The sequence below is a fragment of the Procambarus clarkii genome, chromosome 10 (genome assembly GCF_040958095.1).
Source record: "Procambarus clarkii isolate CNS0578487 chromosome 10, FALCON_Pclarkii_2.0, whole genome shotgun sequence".
In the NCBI taxonomy this organism is placed as follows: domain Eukaryota; kingdom Metazoa; phylum Arthropoda; class Malacostraca; order Decapoda; family Cambaridae; genus Procambarus; species Procambarus clarkii.
The window spans coordinates 42,685,852-42,703,574 of record NC_091159.1 but is presented as its reverse complement, the minus strand read 5'-3'; the positions used below and the strand labels follow the sequence as shown (position 1 = coordinate 42,703,574).

The following is a 17,723-nucleotide window of genomic DNA, read 5'->3' as shown; positions in this document are numbered from 1 at the left end:
CGCACTGAGCGTCGGTACAGTATCTCGCAAGTGTCTGCTCTAGACCACACTTGAAAGTAGACTAGTTAATGTTTGCTATTCTGCTGCTTATATGCTCGGGCAACACCTCACCGTGTTGCCCGGGCAACGCCTCACCTCATTCATCTCCAAAAGGTTGACAGGAATATTAACAATGCATTTAAAGCGAGTATATTATTGGGATAATCTACTCGCTACAGAACTCCCCCTCCCAGGGGATGAAAGGAAAAATACTTGATCAAGGAACTTGATCAAGTATTTTGATCAAATACGGTGCTGGTCGGTGAATTGTACGCCCTGCTCGCGTTACATAACCATCAAAGTTAACTTCCTCCTCTTCGCTAATGTCATCTAACTGGGGTCGTAGGGTGGGAGGTCGCACAGGATCGTCCGTCGTCGTAGGATCAGGTTGTGGCGCGGCTGGTAACTGGGGTTGTAGGGTGGGAGGTCGTACAGGATCGTCCGTTGTCGTAGGTGGCGGTGCTGCTGGTAACTGTGGTCGAAAAGTGAACTGCATAGTCGGCGGATGTGTCTCTGGATTTAGCAGTGTCGCAGACGTTGAGACGAAGCCTGGAGCAGAGCAGAGAGCTGAGTGAGGCCGGAGTCGTGGAGCTCTATGTGGGAGAGCGTGGCGGCTCGATTGAGAATTGTGAGTGTCTGAACTCGGGGAGCGAGAGCGTGGCGGCTCGATGCGGTCGTAGTCTGCTGTCTGCTCTGTGTCGAAGCTGTAGCGTCTTGGGTTGATTGAGACTGTACACGCCGAGTACTACATTGTTGACTGTGGAAATTGTAGTCTGGTACCAAAAGATGTAGGCAGTGTGTGGACAAGAACGGTGTAGCAGGAGAGAAGAATGTGCATAATTGTTGCGTCTTTGGGTCGCTGGTGGAGCATTTAGATCCGGGGCGGATGGGTTCGGGCACCATTACATTAGGAGGTAATGTAGGCACGTAGTTAGGACAACGAGGTAATCACATCTAGAGCTGAATTGTCCTGAAGGCGACGAAGTGTCGGAAACGCAAGCTGTAAGTCCTGTACTGCGCAAAGGGCTTGAGTCGGCCGAGTATCAAAATGCAGTGAACGTGTAGATGAATCTGATGACAGAGCAGCTGTCGTGGGCGTAGGACAAGCAGTGCCCTGGCAGCGACGGAGAGTCGGCAGGACAAGCTGTAGATCCAACATGATGTAATCATTGATGAGGCTGTCAGATGAGTGAGTAACGATCGTGGAGCAGCAAGCCGTAGTAGATGAAAATGCAGAGATGGACGCGATGAAAATCATAGCTGTGACGAGGGTGTTGGCAGTGTTCCATCACAGCAAACAGTAGCAGAAGAGGTCCAGTGAGAGTCCATGTTGTAGTCCATCGTGGCTGGGTATCGTCGAAACTCTCCGGGGTCACCAATGTAACGGTTCTATTGTTACATAAAGTATGGTGACAAATAAACACAGACACTAAGATACTATATATATATATTTGGTCGAATATACAGAGGTACACAGGTGATACTTTGGTGTGAGTTGAGCGCACTGAGCATCGGTACAGTATCTCGCAAGTGTCTGCTCTAGACCACACTTGAAAGTAGACTAGTTAATGTTTGCTATTCTGCTGCTTATATGCTCGGGCAACGCCTCACCTCATTCATCTCCAAAGGTTGACAGGAATATTAACAATGCATTTGGAGCGAGTATATTATTGGGATAATCTACTCGCTACACGCTCCACAAAATTGTCGCTTGGACTGTCGACTTCCTATGGCATCACCTCTCACATATTTACGTCTCATTTCGTTATGAAATTAGATTATTTCAGAGTAAAAATAGGTTTGATCATGTTCTACGTGTAGCACCAACATTATAATAAGTAAATATACCATATTTCTTCATTACTTACGTAATGCTAGGACGATTTGTGTAGTTTTGGGCCGATTTGGGCCGATTTGGGTAATTCTATGGACCCGTTATTCATGCCCGTGCCACCTCTTGGGTGGCTTAAATCTTTATCAACCAATCAATCGGGGGTCAAGGTTCCCGACCAGGCCTCCTGGTTGATGGACTGGTCAACCAGGTTGTTGGATGCGGCTGCTCGCAGCCTGACGTATGAATCACAGCCTGGTTGATAGGTATCTTTAGGAGGTGAACAAATCCTCAGGAGCCGTGATGAGGGTTAGAACCTATATACTAGGTGTTCCCAGGCACACTCTGGGAACTAGTTGACTGCTCCACGACATGGTCAAAAGAATTGCAACTTGAAGCACTACTGCACCCACAAGGATCCCCAGGCTTCCAATGAAGCCGAACCCTATTTCACACAATTCCCCCATGCACTCAGGCTCTGTCGTCCAGTACAGTAGTTCTACCTCTGCAGCCCTTCCTTCAAACAAAGACCCAAAAGTGATTCCATGCACCAGCCAAACCCCCCTCTTTATGAATGAAAAAAGGTTTACACACGATTCGCAACTGATTTTGTTCGAACACTTCCGGAACAAGTGCTTCACTGACGAATTTTGTTCGAACCACAACGCTGTAAATGCTTCACCCACGTACTACAAATTAAGAAGTTGGTCATTCAATTGTATGTCTCTGGTGTGCCCTCACCTGGATTATTGCATCCAAGCATGGAGACCTTATCTTCTAAAAGACATAGGACATAGCTGCTCTGGAGAAGGTGCAACATCGGGCAACAATAATCATCCCAGAGCTTAATCATTTCTCGTATCGAGAACGGCTGAGGGCCACAGGACTAACAACACTTCAAACCAGGCATGACAGGGTGGATCTCATTGAAACCTTTAAAATACTGAACAATTTGGAGGATATTGATCCGGACAATTTCTTGAAAAGGTCAGATGTAACACGAACAAGGAGCAACAGATTCAAGATCAACAAGCCATAATGTAGGACTGAAAGCAGTAGATGCTTTTTCACCCATAGGGTTGTAAACCCTTGGAACCGCGTACCAGCCGAAGCTGTAAACGCCAAAACTGCTGGAAAAGATCATCAGGGCAAATGGGGGGACTTTTGACAAGCCGCCAGCTTCCTGACCTTGTCAAGGCCACTAGTATTAGTGGCCCTCAGGTAAATTCAGGTACTATTTAAAAGGCATAATGTAACAAGACTGAACGTTAGGCACACTGCAGGAAGGTGTGGTATCCTCAGTCCCACTGTGCTGAAGATATAATGATCCATACCACTGGATACACTGGCACCCAAAATATTCTTAACTGTGTTAGACACATACCAGGACCTAGGTATATGCTAAGTCATATCAGCAGAGAAATCAGATTCTGAATCTGTACCCAGCCAGATGGGGAACAACTATCGTCAAAATCCAGATCACAGAGCCACATATTATTATTATTATTAAAATCAATTGGAGGAATGAGGGGATTTGAACCCTTGATATGGGTACTTCCAAGCCGCACACCTTAATTTTGGTTGAGGGTTCGAATCCCCTCATTGCTCCAATTGATTTTTTCAATGACATACTGTATCATATTATTATTACTGTATTATTATACACAACAAAATCATACTATTAATTCTTATTGTCAGGGACTTTAGGCAGCCCAACAATAGTTGCCCAACTCTCAGGTACCTATTTACTATTAGGTGAACAATAGCAATAGGTAAAAGGAAATGCAACCCCTTCCTCTTACAAATATTTTGCTTTTTGCTTATATATGTACTCGGGCTAACAACCGATGTACTGTAATTCAAATTGAAATCGGCTCATGAAAGTAACGTACTGTCCTGTTTTCTGTTTTAGGTCCTCTGGCTTAGGCTGTTAGGTTAGGAGAGGAAACTTTCAATTAACAGTTTTCATGACATTTGAAACCTTAAGAGAACTTCCTGCCCTCCTAACCTACCAAAAGACTCCTAACTTGCTGTTTTGGAAAAAAAAAATCCAAAATTTAATTGGAAAATTAATTTTAATTTTGAATTACGTTGATATTTGGCTGTAGCACATACAAGTGAAAAGCAGCGTATTTTGTTAGAAGACGGGTTAAAATGTGCCCAACCATTTCAGTTTTGCCCAGGGGGACCTTTGACAAGTCACCATCTTCCTGTCCTCATCAAAGCGACTAAAAATGACGGCCCTCACATAAATGACAAGATGATGATAACATCATGACAAGGTGAAAAGGGCATATGACAAGGTGATAAGATTATTTTGACAAGTCGATAATTATTACACCACAATAATAAGGCCATCGTGATAAGGTTATTATAACAAGGTAGTAGTAGTAGTAGGCATCCATCAGTCACAGGAGACTATGGAGTTGCACTCTGGGTATCTGTCTGGAGTGGCCTCTCCAGGGTGCAAAACCAGGGGTAGGTTGAAATGGAGGAGAAGCTGCCACCCAAGCAGCAGGTTCCCCCCCCCCCCAGGTGCTGGTCATAGTATGACCAGGTGCCCAGGTCATACTTATCTTACTAACTTTTGTCATGATAATCTTACCACCTTATGTCATAACCTTACTATCATGTGTTATGATGATCTTACAAGGTAGTAAGGTCATCATAACACATGATGGTAAAGTTGTAACTTAAGGTGGAAGGGTTATCATGACACAAGGTAATAAGGTCAATATGACACAATGTGCTAAGGTCATCATGACATGAAGCAGTAATAATGCATTCGTACATAAATTCTACTTCTCAGTTAGCTCATTTTCTTCACTGTCTTAAATGGGTAAATTAAATGCAAATTCAAATAATTCATAGAAATATTTATTAAATATAGTTAGCATCAGTAGTTAACTAATTCGTTAAAGCATATATTTGAACGCTGACAATTCTTCAGTACAAGTACTGTTGCCATTCTATTCTATTCAGGACGAAAGAACAGTAGACATCCTGTACCAAATTTATGGTCCTATGGAATGGAAAAATTACTAATATTAGTTAATGGTATACAAAACCCATTTTTATCACATTGAATGAGAAAAATATCACAAAACTTAATCATAAAACATCATATTTTTGCAAGGATCTAAATTATACAGAAACATGTACTTGTGAAAATATATTAGGATCATTCAGTTTTTGATACTTTTATACATATAATGCACACAGACATTAAAATTATGTCTGCTGGATTTTACAAAGAACTGCATTTTCTGCCTGTTGCAAAATTCAAGTAAAACTTGCACAAATAATGGGAACTTTTTAGATTTGTGAACAGGCTCCCTTTGAGCTGAGGATTCATCAAGGTTAATCAAATGATGAATAGTATTTTAATATAGAGGGAATGTGTACTGCATTACTGCAAGCAAATGGATTCAAATCCCAGCCACAGCCAAATAAACCAGGAACTGACCACAGGACACATGCACCAGCTTGTAAGTGGAAACCAATGAACATAAAGATGGACAGATTTTAATGGCACTGAGTTTCCCACTTACATGGTGAGGAGGTATTTGTTCCCAACAGGGCCATTAGAGACCCACCCTGAGCTACAGACTGTTCCCAACATAGCCACTAGCCACCAGTCTCTAATGGCTATGTTGGGAACAGTCTCTAGCGGCTATAGACTGTTCCCAACATAGCCACTAGAGACTGGTAAATTGAAATGAAAATACATCATTATTTTACAAAATTCTTGACTTCATGATTGTTCCCAACAGTGCCACTAGAAACCCTTCATGAGCTACAGACTGTTCCCAACAGGGCCACTAAGAGACCCTTCATGAGCTACAGGCTGTTCCCAACAGGGCCACTAAGAGACCCTTCATGAGCTACAGACTGTTCCCAACAGTGCCACTAGAGACCCCTTCATGAGCTACAGACTGTTCCCAACAGTGCCACTAGAGACCCCTTCATGAGCTACAGACTGTTTCCAACAGGGCCTCTAGACTGGTAAATTGAAACGAAAATACATAATTTTTTACAAAATTCTTTCATACTCATTATCTCTAAAATTTTGTTATCTGACTGTATGTGTCACGCTAAATTAATGGGTTAATATCCCAGTTCTTGGAATGAATGTTTAGTACAGTATTGACATTCTTGATGAAGTTGAATGCTAGAGGTGCTAATGATAATGATGAAACCAAATGTTAAAAGAACAAATTGGGTAAACATTTTGGCAATTCTGATGAATTATATGATGTTACTGAATAAATCTGAAAATTGGAGTGATATAAAAGCAGGTTGGGTGCCAGTCCTCACAGCAGCTATAATGCAGTACTTGGGAACATCACACTGTATGCCTGCACAGCCTAACTATAAGCATGCATCTCTCTCACTCTTAGAAAGCTTGTTTTTCCCTGTGTCGGTGGTGCGGGTGGAGTCTGAGCAGGAATCTTCGTCTCCCTCACCATATAGGTGGATGGATTTATGAACTGACAACAGAATTAGTTCAGTCAGCAAGCAGCCTGCCATTAAACCTGGAAATCACAACACACTGTTAGAAAATACATTAGTCATAAAGTTGTGTCTGAAAAGATTATCAGTTAAACTGTGACTTTAAGTGATAATCTTCCAACTTTATGCAGAAAAAAAACCACATGATTTACTGTAAAATCACTTGTCTCTGGATATATCACCTACTGTATTTTCAGTGGTGTATAGATAATTTTTTTTTTTTTTTTTTTTTTTTTTTTTGAGATATATACAAGAGTTGTTACATTCTTGTACAGCCACTAGTACGCGTAGCGTTTCGGGCAAGTCCTTAATCCTACGGTCCCTGGAATACGATCCCCTGCCGCGAAGAATCGTTTTTTCATCCAAGTACACATTTTACTGTTGCGTTAAACAGAGGCTACAGTTAAGGATTTGCGCCCAGTAAATCCTCCCCGGCCAGGATACGAACCCATGACATAGCGCTCGCGGAACGCCAGGCGAGTGTCTTACCACTACACCACGGAGACTGGTATAATACCACTAATAATAATAATAATAATAGCATGAATGTTCCCCAAGCCATAATCATTAAAAATTCTATTACCTGACCAGGGTTTGAGCCTGCATTACCAGAGCTTACCTAAGGGATACACAGTACTAATGCCACTTCACCAGTGATTGCCTAAAAGGATTTGTTAGTCCTGGAGCTCATTACATGAGCTCTATGACTAACAAATCATATATATACAATATATTGTAATGATTGGTATATAAAGTTTAGCTTTTGTTGTTATTAATGAATGTTTCTCTTAGTTTCTCTTGTACAAGAATGTAACAACTCTTGTATATATCTCAAAAAAAAAAAAAAAAAAAAAAAGTTAAAATATTTGTTAATTTTTGTTTCATTTTGTAAGTGTTTCAAGTACCTGTATATTAAATTGAACTTTAGTACAGTAAATGTTTATTTGTTGAGTCATGGAGTGTGTGTAAAGTTTTACCGAGTGTTTTCGTGAGGGTAGCATTTCTGCAGCCCATGAGGAGAGAGCAGGGCACCCACATACAGAGGGTGTGGTGAATGCTCATGAGGTGCCCACCTCATTGTGTGAAGGTACTGTATTTACCCTGGTTTTCTGTAATTACCTAAGTGTAGTTACAGGATGAGAGCTACGTTCTTGGTGTCCCATCTTCCTAGCACTCTTTGTCATATAACACTTTGAAATTACAGTACTGATGGTTTTAACCACCACCTTCTCACCTAACTTGTGCCAACCTTCTATCACTCTGTTTACAAAAGTGAATTTTCTTAGATTCCTTCAGCAGGTTTGTTTAGTTCAAATCTATGACCTCTTGTTCTTGAAGTTCCAGGTCTCAGGAATTCTTCCTTATCAATTTTATTGATTCCCGTTACTATTTTGTATGTAGTGATCATATTGCCTCTTTTTCTTCAATCTGACTGCTTCATTTAAGAGTCCTGGTAGTATAGTACAGTCAGGTTTGTTCTTGACGCACAATCGAGAATTTCGAGTTTGAATCCCGGGCGGGACAGAAATGGCTGGGCACATTTCCTTTCACCTAATGCCTCTGTTCACCTAGCAGTAAGTAGGTACTCAGGAGTTAGTCAGCTTGCTGTGTGGTTGCATCTTGGGTGGGGTCATTAATTCGGCTTGGGGAAGGGGGGGGGGGCCAGGGGGACCTCGATAAAAGCCAAAATCGACTTGAGAATGGTCCTGGACGGACTGAAACGTCGTCATCCCTTCACTTTCTAGTGTGTGGTCTGGTCAACAAAAGCCAAAACATGTATGAATACACTCTGGCTTTCTGTCCCCTGACACAATGAATTACTGTATTTTATTATTGAATTATTTGTATGCCTAGTTTACAATCATCTTTGCTTTCTGCATTTCCCAACTGACCTGCAGGAATCCCATGGAGAATATGCCGGTAGGTGTCAAGGTCATAAAGCCAACAGAAGCCTTTCTTTCCACACGTCTGCTCCCACAGGCGGCATGAGTAATCTGTGGGGTATGATACATCTTGGATAGGTGACTCCTATAGGTCTATTTATACAGTAGAGGAAGGCATTAATCACAGCACTATTCAGTAACCAAATCAATGTGTCCAAAAATCCTTTTACCTATGGCCCAGCCAAAGATTATAGGTGCTGGTATGGAAGCAAAGAGGGCCAAGGCTGCATTGAATACTCCCAAACCCAGGTCCTTATCACGCTCCTCAACACATCTGCATGTACACAAAGACAAAAGTTACTACTGGTATACAGATAAATGTCAAATATATATGTACCTGTGCAGGCGATGAGTCACAATAACATGGCTGAAGTAGTTTGACCAGACCACACACTAGAAGGTGAAGGGACGACGACGTTTCGGTCTGTCCTGGACCATTCTCAAGTCAAGACAATCGACTTGAGAATGGTCCAGGACGGACCGAAACGTCGTTGTCCCTTCACCTTCTAGTGTGTGGTCTAGTCAAATATATGTACCTGAATTCACCTGAGGACCACCATCTCTAGTGGCCTAACCAGGGACAGGAAGCTGACAGCTTGTGAAAGGTTCCCTATTATTTCTGACAATTTCTGGGGGGAAGCGGGGGAATCCGGGGTGAGCCCCTTGTGGGCCCACTAAAACAATCTTGCTGAGATGGCTTCACCTATCTCACTGATTGCATGAGCCATGGAGTTCTGTTTGATCTACTGGGGACTAGAGGCAAAAACTGACCTCTTCAGAGAGACAAAAGGAGCAGCTGCCACTCACCTCACTGGGGGTAAGGCATCCAGAAAGTCAGCAAACCAATAAAGACCACTGCTGACTTTAAAGAAACTGAAGTCACAACCTGCTGAATGAACTCCACCAACAATGTAAACAAACTATGGAATCTCGAAACAAGCACGCACTTGTATTCCCCTCTTTGTATGAGTTTGATCCGAGTTTTCTTTTTGGGGAAATTCTTTTGCTCTTTCAAGACATACGTAGCAATTTTCACAAGACTAGTTTGTTTTGTTTCGCCTATCTTTCTGGGTGCCTTCCCCTGGTCGATGGCAAAATATGACATAATTTAAATGTAAAGTGCTCATAGGCCATTGCTCCTTGTGCCGCTCTGAAGGGGCCAGGTTCTGGCTCATGGTCCCCGGTAGGCAAAGGACTCCTGTGACTGATGACCCCAAACTAATAAAGCACTATATCAGTTCGGATAGCTTCAGGAAGCCTCCGGGCTCACCCAGAAAATGGCATTTCATTACATTCAATGCTGGCTTTTTACTAACTTTGTTATCTATCTAGCTCCTTTTCATTCCCTTCTTTTTTGGGGCCACAGTTTTGAATGAGTTCAGTGATGACCATGAAATTTTCCCATGATGTTTTCATGCTATGGTCACCTACATTTGTAGTCAATCTTATAATATGGTGATCATACGATGGTGGTGAGCTTTTACCCTACCTGAATTTGACTAATCATGCCTTTGGAATTTTCAATCATTTGTTTACATTTGGGGGAATTCTTGTAGCAATTCTGAAGTCTTTATATTTTTTATAACCAGCACCAATCTGTTTTGTTTTGCTTAGGTTGTGTGGGCTTCCCTGGTGGTGGTGGTGGACGTGATTAAAATTCACTGACAATTTTATCATAGTTTCACTGCTCTCTGTGCCTCATTAGGAGGGGGGGGGGCAGGTTCATGGTCCCAAGTAGGCCTAAAACAACTCTGTGACTGATGGCACCTGGTAGTTTGGCACTGTTCCATCACTGTAGCTTCAGGAATCCACTGTGGCTCACCCAGAAATTGATATTTCATTATATTCATTGCTGTTTTTTGTATGAATTCCCCTGAAATCATCAAAATGAAAAAGAAATGGTCTAATATGGCAAATGTTCAATTCTACACTTAAAATGTTTTTGAAACACTTGTGTGATTTATGGCCTTGTAGTGTCCGGCAAGTCACTGAACAGACCTTACAGCATGAAAGAGATGTGGTAGATATGGAACTTGCCTGAAAAGTATGATGTTTACAGGAACTCTGCTGGCAGCATTAGTCATCTTGGTTAAGACAGTGAGCGCAAGATACATGTAGAATGTGGGACATTCATGGCTGCAGTAGCCATCCACAGCTATAGCTGGAGCCTTTCTTGCTTCTGTGGGCATGTCAGGAAGGCCTGTGGAGACACCAAATGGTGCCCTCGTTGACATGATGCTCTGGGACATTCAGTTATTTTGGTTAGTTGTTATTTATTTAGGTAATTGTAAGAATAGATGGTTGTTTCGCTGTATAAAAATAGTGATTTTTCCTGGGGGGAGCACCTTGTGGCTCCTTGAAGCTATCTCAGTGAGTTGGCTCCCAACTACTAGGTCACATCAGCTGTTGAGTTCTGCTTGGCCTATCAGTAACCAGAGCCAGAACCTGGCCCCTCCTCACAGAGATGCAGAGAGCAGGTGACACTTCCCCACATAAGAACATAAGAATAAAGGTAACTGCAGGAGGCCTATTGGCCCATACGAGATAGCTCCTTTCTACCCAAAAGGAAAGCATCCACAAAGTTATTGAACCAGTGCTTTGTTCAAAGAGACTGAAGCCTCAAGACTGCCAAATGAACTCTCCCAAGCAATAGCACTAACCCCCTTCCCCATCAGTTTGGGGAGCCCTGGAACTTCCGGTTCCTTCAGTCCTCCAAGCCAGTTCTGTTGCCGATGCGGACACATTTGGATGTCTACTGTAGGGTTTTCAGGTCGTCTACAAGCAGCATGGTGAGGTTTTTGGAGTCAGAGCAGGGTTTAGCTTGGGATTCAGCTCAATCTTCTCTGGGGGTTGGCCACTTTCATTTCAGGCACGGAGGCAGTTGAGCCATGTAGTCCTGCCAAGGTTTCAGGGGTTTTACTTTTCCAACTAACCCATTCTTCCAAAACCTCTCCTCCAGACCCCACTTTTCTATCCTAGGCAGTGGATGTGAACTTCAGATCTGCCTCAGAGCCTGTGTTTGGCTTTTGGGGCTTGGGGGGTATCCAATAGGGATCCTTGAGTTTCATTGGACCCTACTCAGTCCCTCATTTCTTCCGATGAGTGCCTTTTACTGCAAGGGGGTTTCTTAATCCTCCTCCTTATATGATATTGATTTTTATTCAGCTCCCCCAAGTGTTCGTTCCATGTACCATGTGGTTCATCTGATTCATCCCTCCAGGTGTTCCCTTCCTCTCTCTGGTGGCTTGGATGGTTCTCTTTAAATACCTCCTGTGTGACCCAGAGTTTGCCACGTTGATGGACCCTGCCACTTTTGAGTTTGGATCTTCCTTGCCATAGTGGCTGCACCCTGAGGTTCTGGAATATTCTTAGCTAGCACACAATCCCCTCTTTTTTTTTCCTTGGGGCTTAGTGCAGCTTCTGTTGTTACTGCATGCTTGTGTGGCTTGTTTTGAACGTGTCTCAAGTATTTTTCCCAATTCCTTTCTAGGGTTGCTCAATGACTGCTTGTTTGCTCCCACTCTTTCTCATGATACAGGGGTTGGTGCAGCTACATGCCTGGAATGCCTTTGATGTCTGCAACCCATGTGGCAAATGACTTGCAAGCTTGCATGCACTTAATTACGGTCATCTGCTTTCTATCCCTCATGGTGATGTATTCTGGCAGGCTCTATGAGGATGTTGATTTGCTCAGCCCATAGTCAGGTGTGGGCTCCTTGTTGTCCACCATGGTGACTTCAGTGGTCTTGCCTTAGTTGTATGACTCCGTGCTCTGGGAATTGGTTGCTGCATTCTACTCAGACAGTCTCACATGTTGGCAGGCTGTACTGGCCCAGTGGTTCAATTCAGCTTAGACCTTCTGTCCACACCTGCCTTTTCACAGGTGGGGCCAGGGCTTTGCCTGCTGTTGGTCAGGGTAGGCCCTCGTTGGAGCCGGTTACTGAGTCGCACGCATTTCACGTGGTCAGTTCCTCTTCTGGTCAATGTCGTTGTTTTCATGCCATGAGGGTGGACACATGCCTGTTTGTGGTTCACACCAATCCTTTCACAATTCACATCTTTAACAGGGAAAGGGGGGGGGGCCCACCTGGGGCATACACCCATATGGAGTATGGCCCATACTGAGCAGCTCCAGGGTCCATACTTCAGGGAGGAGGGGGAAGTATGGACCCTGACACTGCTTACAGCTTCAGGGTCCTTCTGTTTGGCTTAAATTTGGCTTTCCATGGTTTCCTAGATTGATTTGTTTTGTGGTGGCTCATCTTCGCTTACTGAGGGTTCATGTTCTGGCCTACCTCAACGATTAGCTGGTTTGTACCCCCTATCAGTCCATATGCCTGCTTGCCTAGTAGGGATCTGGCTCTTTTTCTAGTTTCCTGGATTCAAGTTCCTGGTGAACTGGAGGAAGTCCCAGTTGGTTCTGTCCCAGCATCAGACTTAGCTGGACCTCATGTGGGACTCTCAGCATCTCTTTCCCTTCCTCCAGCAGCTTTGCTCTACCTACTGCACCGCTGTCTTCTGATGTTAAGGTGGCCCTGAGTGACTCGGCATTTGTTCAAGCAGTTGTGTGGGAGTCTAAACTTTGCCTGCATGGTATTCCTCCTGGACATGGTGTGGCCTTGGAGGTTGTTCTGGTTTCTCCAGTTCTACCCTTTTCATCATTGCTGCAATCATTGGGTTCAGGCCCCGATTGTTCTGGAAATCTGTCAGGAATGGTGCAAAGGAAGTCCCACTCAGGAACACCTGAAAGATGGAGCTCACCTTCTGCTAGTCAAGTGTGAGGTTCTGACAAAACCCCTGCCAAGCTCCCATAAAAAAGAGAAGGTTGTCAGCCAGTTAGGACAAACCCAAGACTTCATACTGCAACCAATAAGCAGAGACATATCTGTACTCGAAAGAGGCTGGGTCCTTGGAAAAAGAGGTCAGCACTCTGCAGGAAGTACTGAAGCAAATATATGTGAATCACAGAAGGCACAGCATGGGAGGATGGAATCTCCAGATAAAGGACGAATCCGAGATGTCTAACAGGATCTGGAACTAAACCTAGGGAGCTGAGTGATCCAGCTCATATACAGAGGGAGGATACAAAAAATTATCCCCCTGCAGAGGGATAAATGAACCACAGATGCCTGAAAGGTATCCAAGAGCACTCCTTGGGCTTTCCCTCAACCCCAAAAGCCTGCCATGAAGGTCCTGGGGCAGAGTTTAAGTCCTCACACAACACCTGAGAGAGAGAGGAAGGTGTCCTAAGGAAAAGGCTCGGGACAGGGTGCTGGTTGTGAAAGTGTGCCCTGAAATCCCAGCAGGATCAAAAGGTTCAACTGCCTCTACTGTTGACATGGAAGGGAGCACCCTTTGGAGAAGGCCGAGCTACACCTTGAGCAAAACCCTGACCTGACACTGAAATTCTCCCACGCTTCTGAGCTGGAATCAGGTAGGAAAGGCCAGAAGCAAGGTGAACCACACCCACAAGGAAAAGGAAGAGGAGATGCAGATTTATTCCAGGTAGTCACTAAGACTTCCAATTCCAGCGCAGTAAACACCATGTAAACACCCATCAATATGTCACGAATGCGTAACACGAGCACTGAACTCACAAAGTGGCCTGAAACAGCCTCCAACTAGGAGATAGATTCTGTCAATGCAGAGACCCAGTGAGAAGACACCTCACGCACTCAGGGGTCATAGGTGTCACCAATTCGACAATCAGCATGGTAGGGAAGAAAGAATGATCATCGTCAACCACCAAAGACGATGAACACCCTCAACTCTCACTCAGTGAAAGCAACCAGCAGGGGGTCTCCAGGGTCTGAAGGATGTTAACCAGCAGACATTATGGCCACTTGCTGGGAGAACAAACATCAACCGCAGCTAAACTTGAAGATCCTTGAATAGCCCAAGGCAAGGCTTCCGAACCCAGTTGTCAGGCCTCTCGGGTGAACTCCTGAACACAACACAGAGGATCTCTGACCGTGTAAGGCCAGCATTAGTTGGCACACAGTGAAGAAAACCCTGAGTGCATACAGCTCAAAATCAATTCCAAAGATGGAATTTGATCAATTGATCAACAATCAATTCCAAAGATGGCTGGCACTTAGCTTGAAGCAATGGGGCTTGCCAGCAGTTTAATGGATCGGAGGCACTACTAGCAGTACCAGTCTGTAGGCATCAGCAACAGAACTGAGGTAGGAAGTCTATTGAGGGCTGGGGCCCAGGCTGCTTGGTGGCAGTAATTACCTAAGTGCAGTTACAGGATAAGAGCTATGCTCGTGGTGTCCTGTTTTCCCAGTACTCTGTGTCGTATAATGCTTTGAAACTACTGACAGTTTTGTCCTCCACCACCTTCTCACTTAGTTGTTCCGTCTACCACTCTCTTTGCAAAAGAAAATTTGTAAATTTTTTTTAGCACCTTTTTCATGGGTGTTTGACAGCTGAGTGGACAGCGCTTCGGATTCGTAGTCCTAAGGTTTCGGGTTCGATCCCCGGTGGAGGCGGAGACAAATGGGCAAAATGTTTCTTTCACCCTGATGCCCCTGTTACCTAGCAGTAAATAGATACCTGGGAGTTAGACAGCTGCTACGGGCTGCTTCCTGAGGGTGTGCAACAAAAAGGAGGTCTGGTCGAGGACCGGGCCGCGGAGACGCTAAGCCCCGAAATCATCTCATGATGACCTCAAGATAACCTTTGTTTCCTTGAGGACATCTGTGTCCTCTTGTTTGTGAAGTTGCTGCTTTCAGGAATTTCTCTTTGTCAATTTGGTCTATTCCTGTTAGTATTTTGTAAGTGGTAAATATATCACCTCTTTTTTTTCTATCTTCTAGTTTTGGCATGTTTAATGCCTCTAGTCTCTCCTCGTAACTCTTGTTTTCAATATACTGTACTGTAATCAATACTGAAGTAGTAATTAACTTGATTTCAAGTAATCAATATTAACAAGTTTTAAGCTAGTTTGAGTGGATCCCTTGTTCTGTGCGAGTTGTTTGTTGAGTTGTTTGGCAATTTTGAGGCTTTGTCTTCTGTGAACCCTCCAATTGTCTATAAAGCTTCGTTAACTTTCTGGAAGCTTTTTCCGGTGGAGTGCCAGAGTGTCATCCACTCCCTGCACCTCTGTGAGGGGAGCCAGGTTATGGCTTTGGTCTCTGGTAGGCCAAACTGAACTTTCGTGACCAATGTGACCCTTTAATATGGTGTATAGCAAGATAGAGAGCCACTGGGGTGCCTCTCCCAGAAAATATAATGTAAAATAGAAACCATTATTGAGGACTTTAGTGCAGCCACTTATGATTATTTAATTGACAGGAATATTCAGCATTGATTAAGATGTTGGACTAAGAATTACCGTATAATCCACGTCTCCTGGACAGGTGCAGTTTTCATAAACCTGGAAAAATAATATTAATATCAAATCTGACATACAAATTAAGGTTTTTAAACTGGAAAACTTTGAATGTATAGTCCAACCCATTCACCTTTTTACATAGTAGTTTTTGTAACTATGTGCACAATAGTACAAAGATTGGTGTTCTTAGCAATTAGATAATAGAACTTTGTACTATTCACTTTATGGAGTTGAAAAAAAATGAAGCTAAAAACATACTTAAATATTCCTAGGCCTAGTATAGCATACATTTGTACTATATTAGGCCTCAGATATCGTGTATTAGGCCTAGGAAGGTTAGGTTAGCTTAGTTTAGTTTGTCTTAGCAACATAAGTAGAAAATAGTGTTCTGATTTGTCCAACTCAATAGTGCCGATTTCTACTTACTAATTTTGTTGTACGTCGGTATACTATATATACTATGATCCTCATTGTTGCTATAAGTACTACCAAAACAGGAGGATTGGCTGATAAAGTCATATATAGAAATAAGAAATGTGTAGGAGGTTACATGAATTACACAACACAAATGTACATGCTGCTTCTTGTTCATAAAGGAATACAGTATGAAGTACATGACAATGGACTTTTTAAACAAAGGAATGTTTAAAACTTGACAGCAGAACCAGTAATGAAATAATGTGAAGAATATGAAAGCAGAGACAATAATGAAGGAAATGTGAAAATGACAGAATCACTAATGAAGGAATGTGAAGAATATGACAAAAAAGCTATTAGTGAAGGAAAGTGAGGAATATGATAGCAGACATACTAATAAAGGAATGTGAAGAACATGACAGCAGAGAGACTAATGTTTTTTAAGTCATGTAGATCTTAGAATTAGACATGTACATCTCATGTTTTTTTCAGTGCCAACTTACAATAGTGCCATTGGCCTTAGCCGCTGAGGTACAACCAGCATAACAAGCATTGTAGAAATTGGTGGTACCATCGACACACACGGGTGAGAACTTGAGGGAGCACTGGCACTCAGAGGAACATGCCAGCAAGGACACATTGCTACAGAGAGGGAAGGGTTAGAGGTAGTTAAATAATAATAATGGCAGCCAAAGATTAAATTTTGTATGCAGTGACAAAATATCTGATAAAATCTTGTAAATGTTTTATAATAATAATGATACCATAAATACTGTAATAATAATACAGTAAATAATAATAATAATTTATTGAGGCAAAAGAACATACAGTACATATAGGATACAAGAGCACTGTAGGGTTCCAAGATAAGACAAGTACTGTACTGTCTTACCTACAACTAGTAGATGTGTAGTATGTGAGACAATGTTGTATACATGTTTAATATGAGAATGTATACATTTTTTATTTTTCTAGTTTTGCAGGGATATTCATGCATGGGGTCTAAGCCTCTGGCTGGCTCACTAATTGTATAGATGTATAGTGTATGAGCAACCTGTCCTTGGGAAGGAGATCCACTCAAGGGAATGGATTCAGAATGACTACATAATTAGTATGATTATCTACTCTATCCATATTATGATTATCTACTCTATCTACTCTTTAGGTTAAGGTTTGGTTAGATTAGGTTTCATTACATGTGGTTACGTTAAAATGGTGTATTATTGACAATAAAGTGAAATATAGAATTCAAAACTATTTCAGTGTGGCCAAGAATTCCATTTACAGTAAACAAAATTCTTCAAAGAAAACAATTTTCAGCATACACTTTTTATAATTTAAGCCAATTTAAAATGTAATAACTTGAGAATAATCTTTATCATTAATCTTTATTTATCATTTATCAGAATAATCCCAGGCATCACTCGGTACCCCTACTCAAATCTCTGAATATGTTAGACATTAAGTCACTGCACATTCTCTCATGTGTATTATACATATATAAAACGCTAAACTATAATGCCAATCCTGATCTCAAAAGCTTCATAGAAGGATGTAACAGAACCCATGAGCACCACACCAGAAATAAATACAGTTTTGATATTCCTAGAGTACGACTTAGTCAAACTAGAAATGCTCTACA

General features: G+C 42.6%; 1 protein-coding gene across 2 annotated transcripts in view; it reads right to left on the bottom strand.

Moving 5' to 3' along the window:
* Window positions 1-4,725: 4,725 nt before the first annotated feature.
* Window positions 4,726-17,723, bottom strand: part of LOC123745163 (solute carrier organic anion transporter family member 74D) — a 28,679-nt gene continuing 15,681 nt past the window's right edge. Inside the window, exons 12-18 of one of the 2 annotated variants that reach the window (XM_069321929.1) lie at window positions 16,585-16,723; window positions 15,665-15,706; window positions 10,363-10,565; window positions 8,496-8,599; window positions 8,275-8,376; window positions 6,265-6,405; window positions 4,726-4,892 (exon numbers count right to left, since the gene is read on the bottom strand). In XM_069321929.1, coding sequence (XP_069178030.1) covers window positions 4,885-4,892; window positions 6,265-6,405; window positions 8,275-8,376; window positions 8,496-8,599; window positions 10,363-10,565; window positions 15,665-15,706; window positions 16,585-16,723 — 739 coding nt within the window. In that variant the 3' untranslated portion in view covers window positions 4,726-4,884. Of the gene's footprint in view, window positions 6,406-8,274; window positions 8,377-8,495; window positions 8,600-10,362; window positions 10,566-15,664; window positions 15,707-16,584; window positions 16,724-17,723 lie in introns of both variants that reach the window. The other variant, XM_069321928.1, reaches the window with a different exon arrangement.